General features: G+C 42.3%; 1 protein-coding gene across 1 annotated transcript; it reads right to left on the bottom strand.

Moving 5' to 3' along the window:
- Positions 1 to 1,109: 1,109 nt before the first annotated feature.
- On the bottom strand, positions 1,110 to 23,213 carry anapc2 (anaphase promoting complex subunit 2). The gene is made up of 14 exons (XM_036148741.1): positions 22,851 to 23,213; positions 19,850 to 20,099; positions 18,457 to 18,775; positions 17,952 to 18,084; positions 17,658 to 17,871; positions 15,108 to 15,227; positions 14,067 to 14,184; positions 9,278 to 9,456; positions 9,055 to 9,196; positions 8,880 to 8,955; positions 8,596 to 8,799; positions 8,354 to 8,486; positions 4,281 to 4,522; positions 1,110 to 1,553 (listed from the first exon to the last, which is right to left on the bottom strand). Exons 1-14 carry the CDS (start codon positions 22,947 to 22,949, stop codon positions 1,344 to 1,346), a joined length of 2,439 nt encoding a protein of 812 aa, XP_036004634.1. The 5' UTR covers positions 22,950 to 23,213; the 3' UTR covers positions 1,110 to 1,343.
- Between the last annotated feature and the right edge of the window lie 494 nt (positions 23,214 to 23,707).

Here is a 23,707-nt window from a genome sequence, read left to right as displayed (position 1 = left end):
AACAGTGTTTCAAAATTCCATACTTATTAAGACTTTCAATCTTGCACAAGCACCCTGTTTAATATTGTTGAAATACATGTTAAACATAAATAATAGCGCATGTCTCTTAAATCAGTATTTATCTTAAAACGTGATGAAACCAGAGCAACTGAGCTTACAAAACAGTAAAATTAAACTTAAAGCTCCAAGAACAATCCTCAAAACTATATTTTTCCAGAATATTCAGTGAAAAATGCAACAGCAGAAATTACCCGTGGGAGCATTTTTGTCCGTAGCTTTTATTCTTTTTATTAAAAATATGGTTAATTTGATTGGCTGTACTGAAAGAGATCGTTTGATACTGATTGAGTGAAATTAATTGTTGGTGCACACTTTTTAAATATTTGTCTTAAGCTTTAGATTTTGGATAAAAGATCAAGTCATAAAATCAATGACTTCAGTCCAAGTCATGTGACTCTGTTACATTTTAAATTGGAGACGCTGTGCTGCTGGTAGACGGGGACGCCTCCTGCGATGAATTTTGTTTCTCGCAATGCATTCTGGGCATTTTGTACCCAGCCGAGGCCACAGATGGATCCTCCATGAATTAGCCAAATGGAGGACGTGGGGAATTAAATCAACTTCGTCAAGTTTTTGTCCTTTTAACCAAGATGTACAGTCTGGAACTACTGCGGTCCAGCGTGTAGCCTGTGTTTACTTCCTGGTTCCTGAGCCAATCATATGAGAGTTCCCTGAGTTCCCAACACATTTGGTATTTTATCTTGACAAAGAGCAGCAGCCTGTAAACCTGGAGGCCAGTAAGAGAAGACAACAACATCATAGACCTGATCTGTGGAAATAAACATTCAGTGGAGTTTCACAGCAGCAACGGACCGTTTAGAAACGGCAGGCTGTGTGTTGTTCCACCTTTAACCACTAGGTGTCATTTATTGTTACTTATTGTTCCTTTAAGCAGCTTTTTAGGACGACAAACGTATTCGACGGTCACTGAAAGCAGGAAGGAAATAAAAAGGCGGGACTCGACACTTGATCAACCACATCCTCAAACTTCTCGGCCATAAAACGGCGTTAAAAGTTTCAAACTTCAGCAGCCAGAGAGGGACAACATGTCAGATGAACGAGTTATTTAATGACAAACTGCTTTATAACGTAGATCACATTTTAATTTCCTGCTGCCTTCAAGGCACAGTGGGAAAATAAGAAAACGGTTTCAGAACGGAAACTTCTCATCTAAGCATTTTCTTCTTCCTGACTTCCACCACTTTTACAGTCTGCAGTCCTTTCAGTCCTGTAATTTCCCGGTCCACCTGAACGCACCGTCTCCTCCTCCTCCTCCTCCTCCCTCAGTTGGTTTTGGGCAGCCTGTAGATGCCCGTGGACACGATCAGCTGGTGCTCCCGGACTTTCCTCTGCAGGAAGGCATCCAGCTCGTTGATGTCCATCTCCGTGACGACGGGCCCCGTGGCGACAAACAGGCGCAGCATGGAGTGGATGCGCTCCAGCGTCATGCTGTCCAGGTTGGTGAGCATGGCCTGGATGTAGGCCCAGAACAGCTGGGGGAACAAACCCGTGTTAGTCTGCGGGGAGCAGCTGGACTCATTTTACATTTTATTCCCCTTTTTTTTTAATTTTTTTTTTTACACAGATCCGTTCCTCTGCATTTTTAAAGTGCCTCACTCAATATTTGTCCCACGGTTTTCCTTTGCTCTGTGTAATTTTAAGTTCACTGGAAGTTTATCAGATTTTTATTACAGTTTAACTTGTCAACGTCTCATTTGCTGATCACCAATCAAGGGAAAAAATATGCATTTGTAAACTTGACAATTTTAAAAGGAAATCTCTTAATTGAAGCGTTGCTGGAGAGACGTTGCCTGGCAGCTTTGAAGGAAAATGTACTGAAACCTGTCCTGGTCTGCTTCTATGAAAGGTTTCCATGTAAAATGGGAAAGATACAACTTCCTTTAATGAAGGTTTGAGTTACTAAAGATCTAAATAACCTTCTTCAGATTTTACCTTTTACCTGCAATAACTGCTTTTCTCCAGGTTCCTTACAAACATCTTTGCTGAACTTTAGGTCTAGTCAAAATATCTCATTTCAGATAAGTTAGCTCCTAAGCTGCAAAAGGGGAATTAAAAGTAAGTAAAATTTCCTTAGAATTAGTGCATTTGTCCTTGATTTGAGTAGGTAAATAAGATTATCTGCCAATGGGATAATATTTTTGCACTTAAAATAGGAACAACTCATCTCCATCTTATTGTGCAGTTTATCTAATTATCTCATTTTAGGGGTTAAAATACTGATTCCATTGGCAGATAATCTTATTTATAAGCTAAAATCAGAGTCATTTCAAGAACATTTTACTTATTATTTATTAGTTTGAGAAGCATAAGACAGTTATGTTTAGTTAAGGTGTCTAAATGACCGTTACATTACATGACGTCCCTCTTAATGTGAAGAATCTTTTTCTATGTAAAAATTCAGAGGTCTTCGATATAATTCATGATTATTTGCAACTTGATTGACGATGGTGTCAAACTGTGAGCCCATCTTATATTCAGCTGATTAAAGGTTTACAACAGGTTGAATGTGGAAATTATGTCAGTAATGAGGTAATATTCTGCCTACAGGACAGATTGTTGAAATTTTCAGACCTCAGCTATGAACCTCTTGGTACCAAAGAATTTTTTTTTTTTTTAGAAAAAAGTATCCCTTTATTTATCAGTAGTTCTATAACCAGACATAACATTGAGTCTTTAGGACTTTAATTTCCAATTTCAGTCCGATTTAAGTAGAACCAACACTAGACTCTCTAAGGAGACCAGTGGCGTCTCTGGCATGATAAGTTAAGCGGGGAACAATAACTCAACACCAACTAACTAGCATAAACCAACACACTAGAAAATCCATTTTATATAAGATAAATGTAGTTTTAATACATAAAATTATAAATAAAGGCTCACTAATATTGTTCATTTATTGAACAGAAACCCTTCAATGAGCCAAAAGGACAACCAACACTAGATTAATATTTACTTGTAGTTTAAATTTTCCAGTGTTTTGATTATACTTTCCTACATTTTATTCCAACTGTTTTTTTTTTACTTGCTTTTACTGTTTTTATTTTCCAATGTTTTAATCTTGTAAAGCACTTTGCATTTTCCTTGTACTCGCACGCTTTCCAGCAGAACGTATACGTAACGTTTGTATTTCCAGTATTTTGATGAATAATCTGAGTTTAGAACCGTAGGATTTGTGATCCACTATGTCTACTGAGAGCGTGTTGGTCATGCTCACTGTGATTTAAAATGTTTGTTAATTAAACAAACGTTGGTGGACCGGCCCTGATATCAAGGCGCCTCAAGAGGATTTAACTCTGAGCTTTTCAGTTTTCTGGCAGACTTAGATATATAGACACAAATGTTTATAACAGAATTTTATTGGTAAGGGAATCAGATTTTTTATTTTTTTTACAATACGATCCTGTCCCGCTGATTGTGAACATAGAGCTCCACAGCGACACCTGGTGGTACCAGGCTCCAAACGCAGAGACGCCACAGATCATTACACTACATTGTTGGGTAGAATCTGCTGCAACTTTGGATTAGTTTACATCTTTTCTGTGGCAAAATTCAAACTTTAAATCATCTTCAGTATCTGTTAAGCGAGGAGTTCCACAGGGTTCTGTTATTGGCCCCCTTTTATTTGTGTTCCGTATATTTTTAGATTGTTTATTGGAATTATACATTCACATTTTCAACAGTTTTATACAAAATAACTCTAAAAATCTTCTGCTGTGGTGATGAATCAAGGCTCATCGTGATTTTCTCCTGTTTTTCAGATTAATGCAGCAGCTAAGAATAAAAATTAGGGTGTAAAACCTTTTTTCTTTTACTGACTTAATGTCAGATCTTCAGTCGGGTGGGATAGTATTTTAAATGTTTGTTCCTGCATTTGAGTTTTTCTGTTTAATTAGTTGATGGTTTATCCAGTAGTGAACAGATATTGGTTCTCTGGGTGATGATTCTACATAAATCTTAAACTCTTAGATGCAGAAATCTGCTGACTGGTCAGTTTATGATCAGGTGGCTCAAACATTCATCCTTCAGACTTTCAGCTGATTATAAACATTAAAATAGCTCCAAGTTTCCTAATTTCACCAGGAACGAGGCTGTTCACCCTCCTACAGCTGAACATTTATGATCAGCAGTCCGGTTAAACAACATCTCAGACGTTCTGCAGAGACGAAGAAGAAGAGGAAGAGGAAGAAAGGCGTGCCGACCTGCAGCTTCTCCTCCCTCTGCTCAGACTGGGTGGTGGTGTTGGAGTCCCTCTCCTCGTCGCTGTCGATCAGCATCACGCCTCTGTCCACCTTCTCCCGGGACGAGCCCGTCTCCAGCACCGAGTAGCGGCCGGCCGCCTCCTCCCTCAGCACGCCGTGCTGCTGCCACACAGCCAGCTTCCTGTGCACCAGCTCCTTGGGGGCGCCCAGCTTCACGCTCAGCTCCTCCAGGGTCCACGAGCCTTAGAGGACAGAGCCGGCAGATTAAGGAGCAGCAGGAAGAGCAGGAGGAGCATAGGGACATCTGCAGTAAGTAGGAAAGCTCTGCTTATGTGTGAAGATGTGAAGACGACAAAGATTGTTTCAGCTTTTTTGTATTTTATGGGCCAGATCAACACAAGGTTGTGCAAAACCGTGAATGGGAAGGAAATATGATGCATTAGCCTCAGAAAAGCGTGTTTGTTTTCAGCCCCTCTGAGTGAATTACAGGGTTCCCACACCTTGGTGAACATCAAATTCAAGGACCTTTCAAGGACTTTCCAGGACCAATTTCCTCAAATTCAAGGACCATACGTGGCGGCATTTACCTACTGTGACCGCTGAATAGGTTATGGAAAAAAGTGCAGCATTGAGATGTTCAGAATTATATCAATTTGTTTCACTTACTTTCATCTTTGATTAAGCTAGTTTTTAACTTTGACTCTGAAAAGTTGTTAAATATAGCAACAAAGTCGCTGAGTTGGCAACACTGCGTGAATGTTGGACGCACGTAGGCCTAAACCGTAGCCTACCAACTAACGAAGAAGAGCAAACGTACTTTTGCAAATTAAAAGTCTGCGGAATCAACATAATTTTAAAATATCGTGTGGTAGTAAAATAATGACACATGAGTCGTCATCCGTGTGAACTTTCAACCCCACAAAAAAATTCAAGGACTTTCAAGGACAAGGTGTTTTTTTGGCTGTTCTCAAGAACTTTCAAGGACCTTGTAGACCCCTTGCATCTGACGTCACAGTCACGTGATCGGGGGTGCGCGCCTCCATCTTGGTGGGCAGGCTAGCCTGACAGCCCGTCTACTACATGAGAAAACGGGTGATTTACAGCGTACTTTTAGTTCGTTTATTTATGGGATCTAAACAATGCCTACGACTTGTTGCGCTCCCGGTTGCACACAGAGGCATTCCAAATCGTTGGATGTACGTTTCTGTCGTTTACCAAAGGATGAGGAAAGAAGAAAGAATTGGATATTTTCAATGAAAAGAGCGCAGGCAGACACTCCCAATGGACTGGGGGAGCCATCATACTACAACAGAATTTGCAGTCTACACTTCATCTCCGGTAAATACAACTTAATTCTGCTCTAGTCATTGTTCTACTTAAATAGCGGCGGAGGGGAGGTAGCTATCGCTACCTCCCCTCCGCCGCTGTATGTAGCAGCAACAGCGGCTTCTCCGGCCCGTGTAGCTGTTGCTGCTTCAGACAGCGGCGGCTCTCCGGCCCGTGTAACGATCGCTACACAGGCCGGAGAAGCGGCGGAGACAGCGGCGGCTCTCCGGCGGCGGAGGCAGCAGACAGCGGCGGCTCTCCGGCGGCGGAGCCGCTTCCTGCTGCTCCAGACAGCGGCGGCTCTCCGGCCAGTGTAACGATCGCCACCTCCCCTCCGCCCGTTCACGGGCGCTAGTACTTCTGTGTTTACGCTGCAATGTCGCCGACACCCCCACCCATTTTAACAAGACAAAAACACCAAAATAATCCGTAGTGAGTGATGTTTTTTTAACCTACCGGGCGGGTCTTCCTCTGCTTTGTGCTGTTACACAAACATGTCTGAACATCCATCCATCCATTTTCTGACCCGCTTAATCCCTCATGGCGTCGCGGGCGTTGCTGGAGCCTTTTTCCTGATATAAAATAATTGTAGCCGTCCAGTGGTTTCAGGGGCTTTCGTGCTCTCTTGTCCGTACTGGCCTGCCGTGTTTATAAAGCAGCTGTGTCGCCGTATGAAACCCTTGGCCAGCATTTCACAGACTCGCTCCGTCCCTTCAGGCTTTTGCTGTGTGGATCTGGCAATCTGATACCATCAACCATCAACTTACTCTTAAAACGATCTTGTGATACGTTATCTAAAGAAGAAAAATACCTGGAGAACTCGTCATTTCGTCAAATGGCGTGCCAACCAATATGGCCGCCACGCAAGGGGTTCTGGGTAACGGAGTCACGTGGTTGCAAGGGGTCTATTAATTTTTTCAGATTCACAAACTTTCAAGGATTTCAAGGACCCGTGGGAACCCTAGAATTAATTAAGTTGTCTAAATGGCCGTTGATGAGGGATTGCAGCAAAGCCATGGACAATGCAGACGATTCTTCCTGTGGCTCTACGGTCCCCCAGGAGTGAATGCTGCTTGTCAGGACTTTAATGCAATCAACTGGTTTCCTTATATAGGACATTTTTGACCAATCTGTATAATCTGACTGATTTGACTTTGTAAAGTGCCTTGAGATGACATGTTTCATGAATTGGCGCTATATAAATAAAATTGAATTGAATTCTCTGCAGAACCATCTTCTACCTGCTCCGCCGGGCTGAACGGAGAACGTATGCACTGCAAAAAGAGAACTAGAAATAAGAAAAGATTTCTTGAAATGAATGTATTTGTCCTTGATTTGAGCAGGTAAATAAGATTATTTGCCAATGGAATTAGTATTTTTACCCCTAAAATAAGATAATTAGATATACTTCACTTGAAATAAGATAATGGAGATGAGTTGTTCCTCAAAACAGATTCAAAAATCTTATTCCATTGGCAAATAATCTTATTTACCTGCTCAAATTAAGGAAAGATTCTCTCATTTCAAGAAATAATTTCTTATTTAGAGTTTTATTTTTGCAGTGTGAACACCGATTCTATGTTGAAGTTCGGTCTGAGCTTTGACTAGGCCATTCCAACAGACGAATACGCTTTAAGCCATCCCATAATGCATCTGGCTGTGTTTAGGGTGGTGAACCTGCTGGGAGGTGAACCTCTGTCCCAGTCTCAGGTGTTCTGCAGCCTCTAACGGGTTCTCCTCCAGAACGGTTCTGGATCCCTGATGATGAAGAGCCGCCCCGCATCATGATGCTGCCACCACCGTGTTTGCCCACTTTTCAGAAAAGTGCCGTTTTGGTCTCTTCTGACCTGTTTTCCTGGCAGCAAACCTTAACCAGGCCTTCATTTGTCTCTCACTGCCAAAAGTCAACTAAAAGTAAGCAAAACTCTTTTTAAATAAGTGTATTTATCCTTGATGTGAGCAGGTAAATAAGTTTATCTGTAACTGGAATAAGATTTTTTTTTACACTTAAAATAGGAATAACTCATCTCAATCATGTTGTTTAAAGTGTATTTTATCTAATTATCTTATTATTTTAGGGGTCAAAATACTCATTCCATTAGCAGATCATCTTATTTAGATGCCCAAATAAAGGAGAAATACACTAATCTCAATAAAATGTTACTTCTAGTTCCTGTTTTAACAACGTCTTTCACAAAAGGCCGATTTGTGGACTAATAGTTGTCCAACCTGAGATGATCATCTCTACTACGGCAGCTAAACTGTTCCCATTTTTAACTTGAACATAATCTTTCTTTATCAAATAAAGCAGATTTTGCGCCGCTGTGATTTTTTCTTTGGTCCTGCTGAAGGTTTGTGACCTGAAGCCGTTTCTCTTCAGCTTTTGCACTGCAAAAACAGAACTAAAAATAAGTAATTTTTTCTTGAAATGAGTGTATTTGTACTTTATTTGAGCAGGTAAATAAGATCATTTGCCAATGGAATAAGATTTTTGCACTTAAAATAGGAACAACTCATCTCCATCACCTTATTTCAAGTGCATTATATCTAATTATCTTATTTTAAGGGTAAAAATACTCTTTCCATTGGCAGATAATCTAATTTACCTGCTCAAATCAGGGACAAATACACTAATTTCAAGGAAATTTGACTTATTTTTAGTTCTGTTTTTGCAGTGTGGTTTTCCTGCCGAGTCATGATTCGCTTCACGCGAAGTGGGAACCTGAGGCCCAAACCAGAGCGCGTACTTTTCTCCTGGAAATGCAGGATGATGGCGGCTTGGATGGGCGACACCGTGAGGTTGGTGAGGGTGCGGTCCTCCAGCTCCACGTCCAGCGTGACGGAGCCCAGGTGAGGCTTCCAGCTCAGCGTCCTCATGGCCTGCAGGAAGCGTCAGGAAGCGTCACGCACAGACTTTCACTTTCAGGCTGTGATGTACAAACCAGGTAAAAAACTGGACAAACTGTGTGAAAGTGAGGGAGCAGGGCACCTTGAGCTTCTCGTAGCGGCGCGTGTACGCCTCCATGGCCTGGCAGACCACGGCGGGGAGCTCCAGCTTCTCCTCCTTCAGCGTGGGCCAGAACTCAGACGACAGGATGATGGCGGACAGGGCGAGCGGCGGCTGCTCCTCCTCGCTCAGCTTCGACTCCTCCTCCCGGATGTGGCTGTTGATCCTGCGGGAGTCGGCCATGTCCTGCGGAGGCGGCGCAGACACGTTCACAGAGGCGCGCTGAAACCAGCGGCGGCGGCGGCGGCGACTCGGGGGAACCGTACCTTCAGCATGACCTCGCAGTAATGCATGTGAGACTCTCCGAAGCGCAGCTTCAGCAGCTCCACGTTCCGGATCTCCCTGGAAGGAAAAAGCGTGCAGAGGTGAGAGAGGAAGCTGCAGGCGGGGGCGGGGCTCAGCGGCGGGGCGGTTCTGCCGGGCGGTTCTGCCGGGCCCCACCTGGCCGTGTTGTAGTTGAGCTGGTGCAGCAGCCGTTCGGCCAGCACGCCCCTGTACTCGTCGATGAAGATGTCCTTGCTGCCGTAGATGCTGACCAGCAGGCTGATGATGTCGGACGAGCGCCGCTTGGAGCCCAGTTTATCTGAGGAGACACGGCGTGCGGTTAGAGAAGGCCGCCCGGAACGGCTCTGCGGGTTTCGGGGGAAACGAGGCGTTCACTGACCGGGCACGGCGTCGGTCGGGTCCGGGGTCCAGTCCTCGGGGTCGTTGCCCTCGTCGTCGCTGTCCTGCATCTCCAGCGTCACAGGGTCTCCTCTGGAGAGCTCGGAGGCCAGGTCGTTGCAGGCTTCAGCGTCTCCCGTCAGCCCGGCCACGATCTGCCTCACCGTGTCCTCCCGCGTCCTGAAAGGACAAAACCGGCCGGCTTCAGATTCACCGCCGCTCACCAGCCGGATCCCTCCATGTCTGATGACCGGAGACGGAAAAAACTGCAAAACGAGCCGCAGACCAGGGGATTTCTATCGAGATAAAGGCGCACACTGCAAAAAGGGAACTAAAAGTAAGTAAAATGTTCTTGAAAGTTTTGTATTTTTCCTTGATTTGAGCAGCTAAATAAGACTATTTGCCAATGGAATAAGAGTTTTGCACTTAAAATAGGGAAAATTAATCTCCATCTTCTTATTTCAAGTGCAGGATATCTAATTATCTTAGTTTAGGGGTGAATATACTCATCCCATTGACAAATAGTCTTATTTAGCTGCTCAAATAAAGGAAAAATACAACAATTTCAAGAAAATTTTACTTACTTTTAGTTCCCTTTTTGCAGTACATCAAAGCATTTCCTGTTTGATGCGTTTAAGGGCCGAAAAGCGGTGGGAGTTTTTAGTTTTGATGCCTTTGATGACCCTGATCTCTGCCTGAAGTTTTAACATGAGTTTTTTTTTGTGTCTGGATTTAAAAACCAACACGTTTGGTCAATAAAAATAAGCAAACACATAAAGACAGAACCACAGACCGGACTAGGAAACGTTTTCTGCTCTTTGTTCTGCAGGGCGCCTGTTGTTGCAGGTGGTTCTTTAAACAGCGACCATCAGCCTGAGCCTTTGGGAATAAACGACCAAATTCTCAGGGCCTTAAATGAGATTCAGCTGCAGTTTGACCATGAAAAGTCGGTCCTGAACTTTGAGGAGCCGTCAGGCGGTTCTACGGGTTCAGGTAAATAAAACCAGAACTTTGGAGGAACTTCTTAGATCTAACCCTGCAGGGACGTTTAGATAACTTTAGTTGTTTAAATGCAAATGGGATAAAGTTCGGAGTGAATTTAACATTTTTTCCCATAATTTAATTCATGTTTTAAACTAAAAGGAGCAATCTGTGAAAATTCAAACTGCAATATTTAAGGAAACTTTTATCACAGTATTTTTTTTACCATGTGCTGCCTGTAAAACTACTAATTTGTTTAAAGGAGAAGTCCGGTCAGAATCAGAATTCAAACTGCTGAAAGTACTTTAAATATAAAACTACTACATACTGTGCAAAAAATTATACGTTTTTTTAATTATGAATAATTTTCATTTAATCATGTTTATGTGGAGGAATCCATCTTGGTCAAGAATATTACTGTCACCTCCCATTTTTTGTCGTCACTCGGCGGACCCGCAGTTGAGCAAGTTTCAACGCTCTGTTCGTCACGGCGCACTATTTTCCAACATGGTGACGACTGGTGCTCTGTACGAAGCAGAGAGTGATGAAGTACTTAGTGACAGTGATGAGAGTTCCGTGGAGCTATCATCATCTGATAGCGATATGGATTTTTTTAGAAGAGTTTCTTGACAGAAACCGGACTTTTGACAGAATCCAGCGTACCTATTTCCAGTGCAAACTCAGTCGGGTCCTACAGTATATATGTATACACGCGTGTGTGTGTGTGTGTGTGTGTGTGTGTGTGCGCGCTCCGCCGCAGCACGGCTTTGCTGGCGCTGCAGCGGAGCGCACACAACCACACACACACACAGCGGAGGAGAGATCGCTGAAGTGACTTAAGTTATATATTTGCCCTCTAAGTAGGGCAGGTGGTCATTATTGTATAAATATTAAAATATAAGAGCGTTCCAGCACATGCTGGGGCGGAGGGATACCACATCACATGTGGTATCCCTCCGCCCCTCTGCTCGGTGACCATCCCCGCAAATTCTAAATAAAAAATTCTAAAATAAAAAATAACTTACCGAAAATCCTCGCTCTCATGTCATGTTCAAAACATTCTTCTTCAAAATGGTCGCTGCATATGACGTGTTTTCTCTCTGGCCAGAAGTTAGATGGCAAATCCGTTCTCTTCAAGTTGGCAATCCAGCACCGAGCCCGGTGGCTCATGAATCGGGAAGTTGAAATAAGCAATGCTTTTTCCACTTTTACCAGTTGTGTTGGAACATCCGATGGCCATGTACGTGGGCATTGTTCCTTTAGCAATTGCTCGTGGGAATGTCAGCGGTGAAGTCCTCTGGAAATCCTAAAAAATTATTGATGATTGCAGCTATGTAGAACGGCTCCTATTGACTTTGCATGGAAAGCGGAGAGAAATGCTGTCGCCGCTTCCGCTTTTCCACGCCCCAGGATGTGATGTCAAACGCCCCTTACTGCCCAAATATGGGCAGTAATGTCAGCCCCCATACACAGTGATTCAGACGACAATTTATGTTTTTATTTTCTTATTGATTAAAGATAAGTTCATTAAATAACCACAAACGTATTAGTTTTAGTTATAGCTAATGATACCCTGATTTTTCCTTGTTGACCGGACTTTCCCTTTAAATAAATGCGACGGCTAACATGACTTCATAGAAAATGTATTTTATTGAGAATTTGTTTTTTTAAACTAAAACTGGTATTTATAGGATTAAAAACCTCAGAAAAAGTGTGAATATTTGTTAAGAACGGCTAAAATAGCTGCAATGAACAGAAACAGTTCAGCTGTGGTACAAGTTAATGCAGGAAAATCTAAATCAGTTACTAAATAGTGAAACAATCCAGTGCCCTCACCCCCCCTTTACACTGCAAAAAAGGAACTAAAAGTAAGTCAAATTGTCTTGAAACGAGTGAATTTCTCCTTGATTTCAGCAGGTAAATAATGTTATCTGCCTATGGAATAAGATTTTTGCACTTAAAATAGGAACAACTCATCATTAGCTTTTTTGAAGTGCAGTTTTATGGGGCTAAAATAGTAGCTTTAACATTTGCAAATGTGTGTGGAGAGTTGTGTGTCTGTATCTCGATTTGTGCGTGTGCAGTGGGATTTGTAAATGTGTGAGAAGATTTGAGTGTCTGTACAACAATCTGCAAATGTGTAAAACTACTTGTGTGTCATCCGTTTTGCAAATGTGTAAAAAATCCACAAATCTGTATTCAGATCTGCAAATGTGTACTGAGATTCGCAAATGTGTAAAAAATCCACAAACCTGTATTCAGATTCGCAAATGTGTAGATCAATCTGTTTTTGAAGCTCCGGGTCAAATTGCCCAGAAGAAGAAAACAGCGGCTGGCACCGCGGAGGACTGTTTCGGCTGCAAACTGTTGTAAATAAACCCACAGCTATAGCTGAAAGTCCCCCTAAGCAACAGTTAAACCTTGTAGTGTGTAAATGGAGAGTACAAAGGCAACGCAAACCTCTTTTCACCGTGTAAACAGAGCCAGAGACTGTACTACAGGGCTGCAACTTGTGTTTCCATAGCATAGTTGTTAAATATAAATAACTGCCGAATTGATAAAATTTCAAGTAGAGGACTTGCTGTATATGCACGACTTACCTTGTCACTCCTCAGTGCAGAAATACATTCCTCCGACAAATGACGACTTTTTAAAAAGAAATAAAAGGCGCCCCTCCGTCTCTCTTCTCCATGACACTCAAATATCCCGCGAGTTGATGCCGGGGTATGTTGCGTTGTTATGATGAGACAATTATCTGGTTTTAGCAAGATAAGTCTCTCATTAAAACAAGAAACCTTTGCCGTTAAAGGGAGAAAGTTATATAGTTATAACAAGTTGCCTTATCAGCCGTCTGGAAGCAAAACGCTTTGGTAAAATCCTTGAAAGTCACGTGACCTCCCACAGCCGGAAGAGGCAGCCTGTGAGCCTGTGAGCCTGCGCTCAGGGCAGTATGTGAGCCTTTGAGCCTGTGAGTCTGCGCAAGGGGACACAAATCGAAAAGATACGCATACAAATCCTTCCACGCATTTGTGCATCTCACGCGGCAGAACAGTAGCAAAAATCACGTGTGTAAAGAGAGCCAACCGAAAAAACCGCTTGACTTGTAACCAATGATTTGTCTGTATTTCTGGGTCTTGAAGCAAAAACACTTCAGACACAAGTGTCTCTGTGTGTGCTTACAGATTGATCTACACATTTGCAAATCTCAGTACACATTTGCAGATCTGAATACAGATTTGTGGATTTTTTACACATTTGCAAAACGGATTACACACAAGTAGTTTTACACATTTGCAGATTGTTGTACAGACACTCAAATCTTCTCACACATTTACAAATGTTAAAGCTACTATTTTAGCCCCATACAGTTTCTCTATTTCTCTTATTTTAGGTGTCAAAAATCATATTCCATTGGCACATAATCTTATTTTCCTGCTCAAATCAAGGACAAATACACTAATTTCAAGACAATTTTACCTACTCTTAGTTCCTTTTTTGCAGTGAACGTCTCCGTTTAGTCATAAAGCTGTTGGCGGCTGTAAATTACCGGTTCTGGTGGATCCAGACTGAAGCCGACAATCAGAGCAGAAAACAGTAGCAACCAATAACAACCTGCTTTTAATACCGGTAATTTATATACATAACTTTAATATTGATTACTAAAATTGTAAGATAAGAGATGCTGCCAAATGGAATCTGGCTGTATTTGTATACACCAATAAAAGCTTCTTCTTCTACTTGTTGAATTTACCCTAAATTGTCTAAATGCCTTGGAATAAAAATTTTATCGGGTTTGAAGCCGGACTCACCGCAGGTACTTCCTGATGGGCTGGCAGGCCACCTGCAGGATCACCATGGACGGGTCCAGCTCCCTCAGGGCTTTGATGGCCGAGATGTAAACCGTGAGGATGTCGGACGTGTGAACACCTGAAGGAGGGACAGACGTGGAGAGCTGAAGCTTTCAGGGAAACCTCTTCATGAAGCTCTAGAGCAGGGGTGTCAAACTCATTTTGGTTTAGGGGCCGCATTCAGCTTAATCTGATCTCAAGAGGGCCACACGAGTAAACTCATTGCAAGATTAAATAGAACTAATAAGTGTGGACTTGTTGTTGATTTTTATATTAAGTTAATTTCACTTTTACACAATATATTATGAATAACCTCAGCGTTTTTAAGAAATGTATGTGCAATTTCAACAATACTTTTACTCAGTTAAACATTTACTTGTGCATTATGCATAAGAACTGATCACAGTGATTATACAATGTTGAAAAACATTTATTCACATTTTTTGGAACTTTAAAACACTGTCCTGCATGACAAAATACATCAAACAGATAAAAATTAAGAAATGATTTGAATTTTTCCACACCTGAAGCTTAATCTGCTAATTAAAACACAGCGCCCCTCGTGGACAATATAGGAACTGCATATTTTCAATTAAACGAAGTACATGTTTTTTTTCAATAATTGTTTTTTTATCATTCTCTTCCTTTTATCTTGTCCACTTGTGAAAGTCAAATCTGATGAGCTCTTTGTGGCATCTTATTGCCACATTGCCAGACAGGACACTGGGGGGAAAAAATAATTTTTTTTAAAATAATGATAATGCATTTAGCCACAGGGCCGGACTAAATTGTTCGGCGGCCCGGATCCGGCCCGCGGGCCGTATGTTTGACACCCCTGCTCTAGAGCCTCCAGGTCTGACTTCGGTTTGAAAAACTGTTGAATAACGACAAATTTAGCCACGTCTCCCTCTGTGCTGTTTTGTTTCTAACTCCAGCCGACAGACTCCTGCTGGGTCTGCAGGTAAAACCCTGAATCTCCACGCTGCCGTGGTTGAAACTGACCTGGGTGCAGCAGGCGGCTTTCAAAGGCCGATTTGAGTGAAGAGAGGAGCTGCTGGCGCTGGTTGGTCCGCTCCAGACAAAACTTCAGGTCCTCAATGGCAGGTTTGGACTCTGGGAAATCTGGAAGAAAGAATATAATAAAAAAATAAATCCATCCATACATCTCTGTCCTCTCATCCAAGGTCATGTGACCGAGGCGGCAAGGCGAGGGCAGCTTACGGGTGCAGAACCGTTCCTATGCAGCGGAATCCATTAAAAGAACTATTACACTTAACTGCCATTAAAAGAAATGTTAGAACACAAATTTAAAATGAGCTAAAACTTTAGAAAAACGACCTGATACAGGAACCTTTAACCTTCATGGGAAAGCTGAGGTAAACAGGGAGGTTTTGGTCCGTGAGGCAGACACCCCGTCTACTTTTAAGAATAATCCTAAAACTTTCCTTTGTGACAAAGCTTCTAGTCAGAGTGGCTCATGTTACCCTGAGCTACCTCTATAGTTATGCTGCTATAGGCTTAGGCTGCTGGAGGACATCAGGGTCTATTTCTCTCTCTCTGCTGAGTTCTCCTACTGCTCTCCAATCTGCATTGTTTGTTGTTATTTCAACTTTTTGTTCTGTCATTTTTCACTTCATAGAAGGTACACCTGGTCTGGTTCTGTTAGCTGTGACATCATCAGGGGAGACAGATCATCCTCTATTACCATCTAACATAGAAAGTACTCCTGGGTCAATGTGAGCTTCTGAGCTTTCTGTGTCTCTGCTCTGTCTTCTCTAACATAGAAAGTACTCCTGGGTCAACGTGAGCTTCTGAGCTTTCTGTGTCTCTGCTCTGTCTTCTCTAAGCCCCAGTGGGTGGAGGCAGATGAGCGTTCACACTGAGCCTGGTTCTGGTTCTGCTGGAGGTTCTCCTCCCTGTTAAAGGGGAGTTTTCCTCTCCACTGTCGCTTCATGCATGCTCAGTATGAGGGATTGCTGCAAAGCCATCAACAATGCAGACGACTGTCCACTGTGGCTCTACGCTCTTTCAGGAGGAGTGAATGCTGCTTGGAGAGACTTGATGCAACCTGCTGGGTTTCCTTAGAGAGGAAACTTTCTCACCAACCTGGAGGATCTGATGGAGTCTGACTTTTTAAAATGCCTTGAGACGACATGAGTTGTTAATTGGTGCTATATAAATACAATTGAATGGAAAACCAGCAGCATTCTGGGTGAGCTGCCTGGTCGAGGCTTCCTTACAGCGTCTTGTCTAAACGGCGTTTCAGAGATAAAAACGGCTGTAAATAAAAGACTGCAGCAGTTTTGTCCGTCAACTGATTTAAAAGGAAACTCTATTCTGCCGATGATTTTAGTAGAAGCTAATTTAGTCAGCGGTTTAATGTACGTGTTATAAATCAGGTCTAAGTCCATAACAATACTTTCTTTCTCAGAAAGCCTCGTTATGAACATAAACAAAGCTAATAGGTCATTAGGTTTGTTTACATGCACAAAAAACACAATTAATGCGATCATAATGTGCGCGTTTATGCGCCTGGCTTTATTCAGAATAGAACCACTCTGACATGTGCAGCTATTAAATTACTCTAAAGAAACCACAGAAGAAGAAGTACTTCCATCTTTGCTAAACAACACAAATAGTAAACAAAGCCGTTTTATACGAGTTTGTTTGTCCTCTGAGCGTCCAGGATGGACTTAGACCAGCTTCTATTTACTAAATAAATAAAAAATTTTAGCTCTTTAATATTTTCAATAGAAAGGTTGTATGGGGACCACAGACAGTTTTACTTAACAATGCATTTCATGCACTCACCAATGTGGAAATACGTCACGTTTACGTCGGGCTCACATGCACAGTCGGGTCAGTTTACCACATTCAGAATAACTTGAGCCTGATTAGTGGTTATAAGAACGTTGATCAGATTATCAATCATAAACCACCCCCTCTCATTCGTATAATAATTTGATTCTGATCATCATATTCAGATTGGCTTGTTTACATGACGCATTTTTAATTACTTTTGTCCATGTAAACGTAGCTGCTGAGCCACTCGTTGAAGCTGATTCTGAAGCCATTTTTGGGACCAAAAGCAGTGACTTGTGTCTCTTTTACGTTACGCCGGGGGAAGTTTAGAACCCCATCAACTCACTGTGACCGTAACGTAACGTCTTAAATAATGTGTCAATATAAAGTTATCATCAGCATAGAAACTGTTTGTGTAGACGCTGAATAAATAGAGCCTTGTGGTTCCCCACGTTCTCAACTTTAATTCACAAAGTCACAAGATGGACCTGGTTTGCAAACTGAGATCTTAAGCAGAACCAGAACCATCAGGATATGAGGAAGCAGCAGCTCTGAGATCCAGCCAAACCAGGTTCAGAACCTTTACCAACGCAGACTCGGCGCTGAGGTCCAAACCCTGACTGCAAGGTTCTGGAGAGCTTGTTCTCTCATCATCTCATCAAACTGGTGATGCAGCAGGTCCAAACGATTGGATCTGGCATCCAGCATCAGAACTCATCCCAGCGGTGGTCCGTTCGGACCTTTGCTCACCCCTGATGATGCTGAAGAGCTCCTCGATCCTCATGTTGACGTAGATCCTGCAGAAGAACTGGTGCATGTGGCACCTCCACTGCTTCAGAACCGAGCCGGCGGGTTTGCTGCCGTGGACGCCGGGCGCGCTGGGAGCCGCCGGCGGCGGCGCGGCGTCTCCGTCCCCCTCGCTGGCGAACACTTTCCCCAGCCACCCCAGAACCAGCTCCAGCCACTGATCCGACCACAGAGACACACACAGGTTCAGAACCGGAGACCCGGGAGGAGAGCCGCGAAGCGTTCGGGCCGACTCACCTCCTGGAACTCCAGCAGGAAGGAGCGCTCGTACTCGCCCCGGCAGTGCTGCTCCATGCGCTGCTCGATCAGCCGGTGCAGGATGGAGGTGACGGCCTCGGAGCTGACCCACTCCAGCAGCTGCAGCCGGGCCCTGCAGACACAACAGAACCGACCCGTCAAACACCGGCGGCGACCAAATACAACATTTCACATTGCAAAAACAGAACTAAAAATAGGTAAATTTCCTTGAAATTAGTGTATTTGTCCCTGATTTGAGCAGGTAAATTAGATTATCTGCCAATGGAATGAGTATTTTTACCCCTAAAATAAGATAATTAGATATAATGCACTTGAAATAAGTAGATGGAGATGAATTGTTCCTGTTTTAAGTGCAAAAATCTTATTCCATTGGCAAATGATCTTATTTACCTGCTCAAATAAAGTACAAATACACTAATTTCAAGAAAAAATGACTTATTTTTAGTTCTGTTTTTGCAGTGCACGCGGGGTCCGGTCGGCTCACAGGATGAGGCTGAGGTCCTGCAGCTGCTCCAGGGCCTCCTGACACCAGCACCGCGGCGCCGGGACCGCACAGCCGGGGCAGGCGGCTCCGTCCGGGCCCTCCGGCGCCTCGGATCCGTCCTCTCCCCCCTCCCGGTTCATGTAGACGGAGAAGGTCCTGCTGTAGAACTCCAGCACTCGCTCCTGCAGGACGGCAGGCGGCGAGAAGAGCAGCAGGGCCCTGATGGTGGTGAAGGCCCGGTCCTGGAGGGCCCGGGGGCCCGGTCCGTTCAGGCCGCCGCGGCCCGCTTCCTGCCACAGCCCCAGCTTCTCCAGTCCACCTGTGAGGGAGCGGAGTTGATACTTGCAGCTAAACGCAGAGAAACCTGGACTGGGTCGGAACGTTTCTGCCGGTGTCGGTACCAGATTGACTCGGGTGCTACCCGATGACGTCTATGTATGGCAACTCAACTCAAACAAACTAGATTATGTGCCCGCGGTCTCCATTTGTTACAAATAAATTTTATTTTGTTAATTTACGGTTATTTTCCTGTAAATTAGTCGAGGCATGAAAACTTTTAACATCATTTTGGAATACTTGTGTGGTAGTCTGACAATTTAATCGGTAATTTTGCAGGATCAAAGAAGTTACAACCTTAGAGAAATTTAATTCCTCCAAATTTTTTTTTTAAGTTGTGAAGGGAAACTAAACCATAAACTCATTTCATTTTTAATAAAAGTCAGCAGCCACATTTAATTTTATCACGGCATTCATCACTGTAAAATCAATAACGTTCATTCCTCCTTTTTGTACTGATGTTGTTCTTTCTGATCACATGTTTTTTTATTATTCCAGATGAAATTGTGATGAATTTGATTATTTTTTTATTGTGGTATTTGGTACATTTAAGATATATGCTGGATAAATTAGTCTGGCTAGCCCTTCCATTTTTGTTAACAATATTCTTCCAAACATTGAGCCAATTGTCAAATATTTGTTTTTTTTATTTTTATTTATTTGTAAAATGGCTTGAATATTTGTTCAAGCTTTTGAGAAAAAAGAAACCGCTAAATTAACTTAATAAAATTGATTTGTTACAAATGCAGACCGCGGGCTCTATGTAGTTTGTTTGAGTGGTGTTGCCATAATGTGACGTCATCGGGAGGCGCAGGGACCATGGAGAATTTCTTCGTAAAATTGTCCGTTTACAAGCCGCAATCCCGCTCTCGAATAAAACCTACACCCCGCTATAATTACTTTAGTAAGTTGTCCAGACCAATTACAATATTTTGCGCAATTGAGCAAACGTTAAACCAACAATGTATAGTGACGTCATCAGAAGGCGCAGGACCCGAGCCAATCTGGCAGCCCGAGTCAATCTGGTACCTACACCGGCACCGTCCGTTCTACTTGCTTAGGAACGGTTCCAGGCGGTCCAGCAGGGTCCTGAAGGCGGCGAGCAGGACGCCGGCCCTGTCCCGCTCCTCCAGCTCGTTCTCCGGCTGCCTCAGTCCGGACCAGAACTCCGGGACCACGGAGGACGACAGGCGGACCTGCAGGGTCTCCAGCAGCCAGACGCCGAGCAGCCGACCCAAACCGTGGGAGCAGAGCAGCGCCAGGGAGTCCAAGAGGTCCTGCTCTGGCAGCGAGCATCCCGGAGAAACCTGCGGCTCGGCCCAAAGAGACAGAACTCCATCAGAACCATCGGATGGCTGGTTAATGTGGTCTGAAGAAGAACAGCTGATCCTGGCTGAAACAAATATGTATTTCTAAACAGAAACGTTAATATTTAAGCTCAGGAATGACTGGAAAGGATCTTATTATGGACCTTTTAGCTGCCCGCCAACATGCCTAAATAAAATTGCTCCACAAAGTTGTGTTTTTGCCCCCCCAAAAAACTTTATTTAACTATTATACATTACATAAGGTACTAATACAGAACTGCATAAAAGCATTCACAGAAAGTGTATAAAGAGTATCGTAATGTAGAAGACTAACAAAAGATTTAAAAAAAGAAGGAACAATAATAAAAGGGGCATCATTATATTAGGCATAGTTCATTAACAGGGCATTAAGCAAGAAAAGTGAATTTACTTAAAAAGGAAAGAAAATTACTTGCACTTTTAGTCCTCACAAATTCTAAAGACTTTGCATAAGATTTTGTCTCATTTTTCCATTGGAATATAAATGGTTTACATTTGAAGAAACAGCATTTGTGTAAATCATTTTTAGCTAATAAAATTAAAATACTAACACCAAATTCATTACCCCCAATTTCCGTAACTATATCAATTAAAACTTCTCTTAGGGTAAGGTCAGGTAACTTAATCCCTTTAGACTGGATCCACATCAGAAAATCAAAAGCTTTGGACTACAGTGCAATAAATAAAAGATGTCACAGACTTTCACTTTCAACCTCACAAGAGGTTCTCCAGTACTGTAATTTATTGCAATTTACCGTGATTTTCCAAGCTGTATGCAAACAAAATGTCATTCTGTGCATACAAAATGACAAATAAAGTTGTCTAAGTCTAAGAAACAGTTTCCAGTGTCAAAATGTTATTTTTCGTTAGTAGGGTCAAATCTGTTCATAATTTTAAATTGAATTTCTTTCACTTTAGGAGAGAAAATAATTTAGTTCTGATCATCTTTTTTGCTTCTATACAGAAATCTTTGAGAATATACTCTCTCTTTATAGGGCTGGGAGAGAAGAAATATGACAAATAACTCCTCAATAATTTATTGTTACATCGAGTGCTGAAAAAATTAACATCTATAAAGAATTGTTTGAGTTTTGGAGAAATATCAGAAAATATTATACCTTGTCTAACCATAGCCTGAAAAGGTAAAGGGAATGCTTTTAAGATCTGATTATATTTACTCTTAGTACAATGGATTTGATACTTTTCACTAAATTCCTGAAGAAGTAACAAGTTACTTTTGTTTTCCATGAAATGAGAAAAAGCCAGATTCCTTTTTTATACCATTCGTTCATAAATATAGATTTTCTATTACTCAGAATGTACTTATTGTACATGACTGAAACAGGAACTCTCCAGACTTTTCATTTGGTTTACAAAGAGCGCCCTCGTGTGGACGGGGTGGTTTATTTCACTTCTTCAGTTCAAACAGAGAAACTCCTGTGGATGAGTCTCACACAGGCTGGTTTATTTCAAACCTTTATTTCTGATGGGTTTAAAAATTCAGTTTCTTGGAAAATTATTAAAATATTACTTCAGACCAATAGAGAATAATTTAAATGGAGAAAACGGCATGGATGAGTTCAGCCTGCGGTTCTGCTGAGGTGTTCAGGAAGCTCAGGTTGGTCCTTCAGGTTCTCTGCATTGTTGGTTCTGGTGTCTCCCATCGGCCTCCCACTAATAATCCATATATATATATATATATATATATATATATATATATATATATATATATATATATATATATATATATATATATATATATATATATATATATATATATATACATACACTATGAGGTTCTGGTTGGGATGGTTTGCTGGCCGGTCCAGCAGTGTGATTATGTAATATTCTAATTTTCCGCATGGCATGGTGATTAAAGCAGGTATTGGTACCTTTGGCTCTGTGGGCCCGTACCAGGTCCAGCTAGAAAAAAAAAATCAATCTCTCCTTAAAGCTCCTTAGCAGAAGGAAGCAGAAAGAGCTTTAAATATTTCAAACGTCTGCACTGGCTTTATAAAACCTTATGGACCAGAACCACCACGACATTGCAGCTGAAATCATCACTGACTGTGGCAACTGGACCTCTTAATGCACTGATTCCAGCTGCAGTCCACACACCTGATGCTTATGGATTTTTGTTCACACTTTTTCCTTCCACTAAACTTTCCATCAAAATGCTTAAAAACAGGATGCTGCTCATCCAGCGTCTTTAGCATCAGCTTCCTATCTTTCCTGGACAACTGCAAAGTCTGCAGTTCTTCTGGTTCTATAGGCCATAAAAATGTCTTATTTGCTGATATTCTAATTCTGAGAAACAGGATTTTGTCTTGATCTGCCATAAACATTCAAATTAACATAAATAATAGAACTGATCACTGTGTGTAGTATAAAATTGCACTTTTTGAACTGAATTGCTGAAATTAAATTATCTCCTCTAGTTTACTTTGAAGTTATCAGTGATCTTCTATTGACGTGCCGCCTCTCCAACCTCTCATTAATTAATTATGAAAGCAGACACGATCGATTTAATATGAGCCGAATTAAGCCGAACGCCTCGTTTGACGCGGTAAATAGTCAACTTGGTGTCTAACCTGTAATAATCTCTCCCTTTGGGGAGGAGAACCTTAAATCGTTTGATATTTGAATGGAGTTCTGGAAAAGCTCGTAGCTCTTGCGTTTCGCGGCTCCTCCCCCGGGTTCGGCTCCACTCACCAAAGCTGCTATGACCGATTCCCACGCATCGGCGACCCGCCGATCTGAGCCGGGTCCGGACGGTTCCCCAGAGTCCAATTCCACAACCATTTCCTCCATTTTCGGACTCCTTCTTCACCAAAACCCGAACCAGCCGGTGTTAGCTTACCATTTAAGATTCGCCCCGGTGTCTAACGTGACGCCAGCGCGGGTAACAACACGCATCCTACCTGGGCTGGGTTTCTACTAACGTCTTTAATATCGATCTGTAATATTTGCCAAAAACTTCAGTCATTAATTCATTATAAATATAAACAACTCTCTAATTCACATGGCGGGTTTGCAGCTTCCTGTTCTTCTTCTAATGGTTTCCACACTGTTCCACTGAGTGCTGCCCCCTGGTGGAGCTATACAGGCATCACATGGGATCTGCTCCCAGGAGACATTTATTTTTAATGGGTAAACACCATCCTTTTACAAGTAAATGGACAAATGATTCACTCAAAGCTTTCAAAACAAGTTGAAATTGTGCTTCTCCTCAATTACTTAAATTTGGGCAAACATAGCAGGCAGTATGAACAGAAACAAACTTAAACAAACGAAAACATTCATACACCCAGATTTGGATGTAAAATAAAAATGTAAACCACAGTTTGTCTCGTTTTCACTCTGGCTGAAAACAATAAAGCAACGTAAAATGTAAGTTAAAATATTTTAATTCTATAAAAAAATATATTTAGGCTTCTTTTAATGGGGAAAAAAACCTTTATCTGCATTGCATCAATCAAACCCTTCTTAAAGTTGCTATCCAGCATACTCCACTTGTATTTGGATGATTTTAGAAGCTCCAAGTCTTTGAGGTGGGAAGGACTCCTTGC

The sequence above is a fragment of the Fundulus heteroclitus genome, chromosome 16 (assembly GCF_011125445.2).
Source record: "Fundulus heteroclitus isolate FHET01 chromosome 16, MU-UCD_Fhet_4.1, whole genome shotgun sequence".
NCBI classification, from domain to species: domain Eukaryota; kingdom Metazoa; phylum Chordata; class Actinopteri; order Cyprinodontiformes; family Fundulidae; genus Fundulus; species Fundulus heteroclitus.
This window is presented reverse-complemented; position numbering and strand designations above follow the sequence as displayed.

What these genes read in the sequence shown, in the direction of transcription:
- anapc2 (XM_036148741.1), bottom strand. Translation starts at nt 22,949, where the DNA reads ATGGAGGAAATGGTTGTGGAATTGGACTCTGGGGAACCGTCCGGACCC. An exon ending in AATCGGTCATAGCAGCTTTG is followed by an intron (nt 20,100 to 22,850) that starts GTGAGTGGAGCC and finishes GCCGAGCCGCAG; the next exon opens with GTTTCTCCGGGATGCTCGCT. An exon ending in GCCGCTACGAGAAGCTCAAG is followed by an intron (nt 8,487 to 8,595) that starts GTGCCCTGCTCC and finishes CGCTTCCTGCAG; the next exon opens with GCCATGAGGACGCTGAGCTG.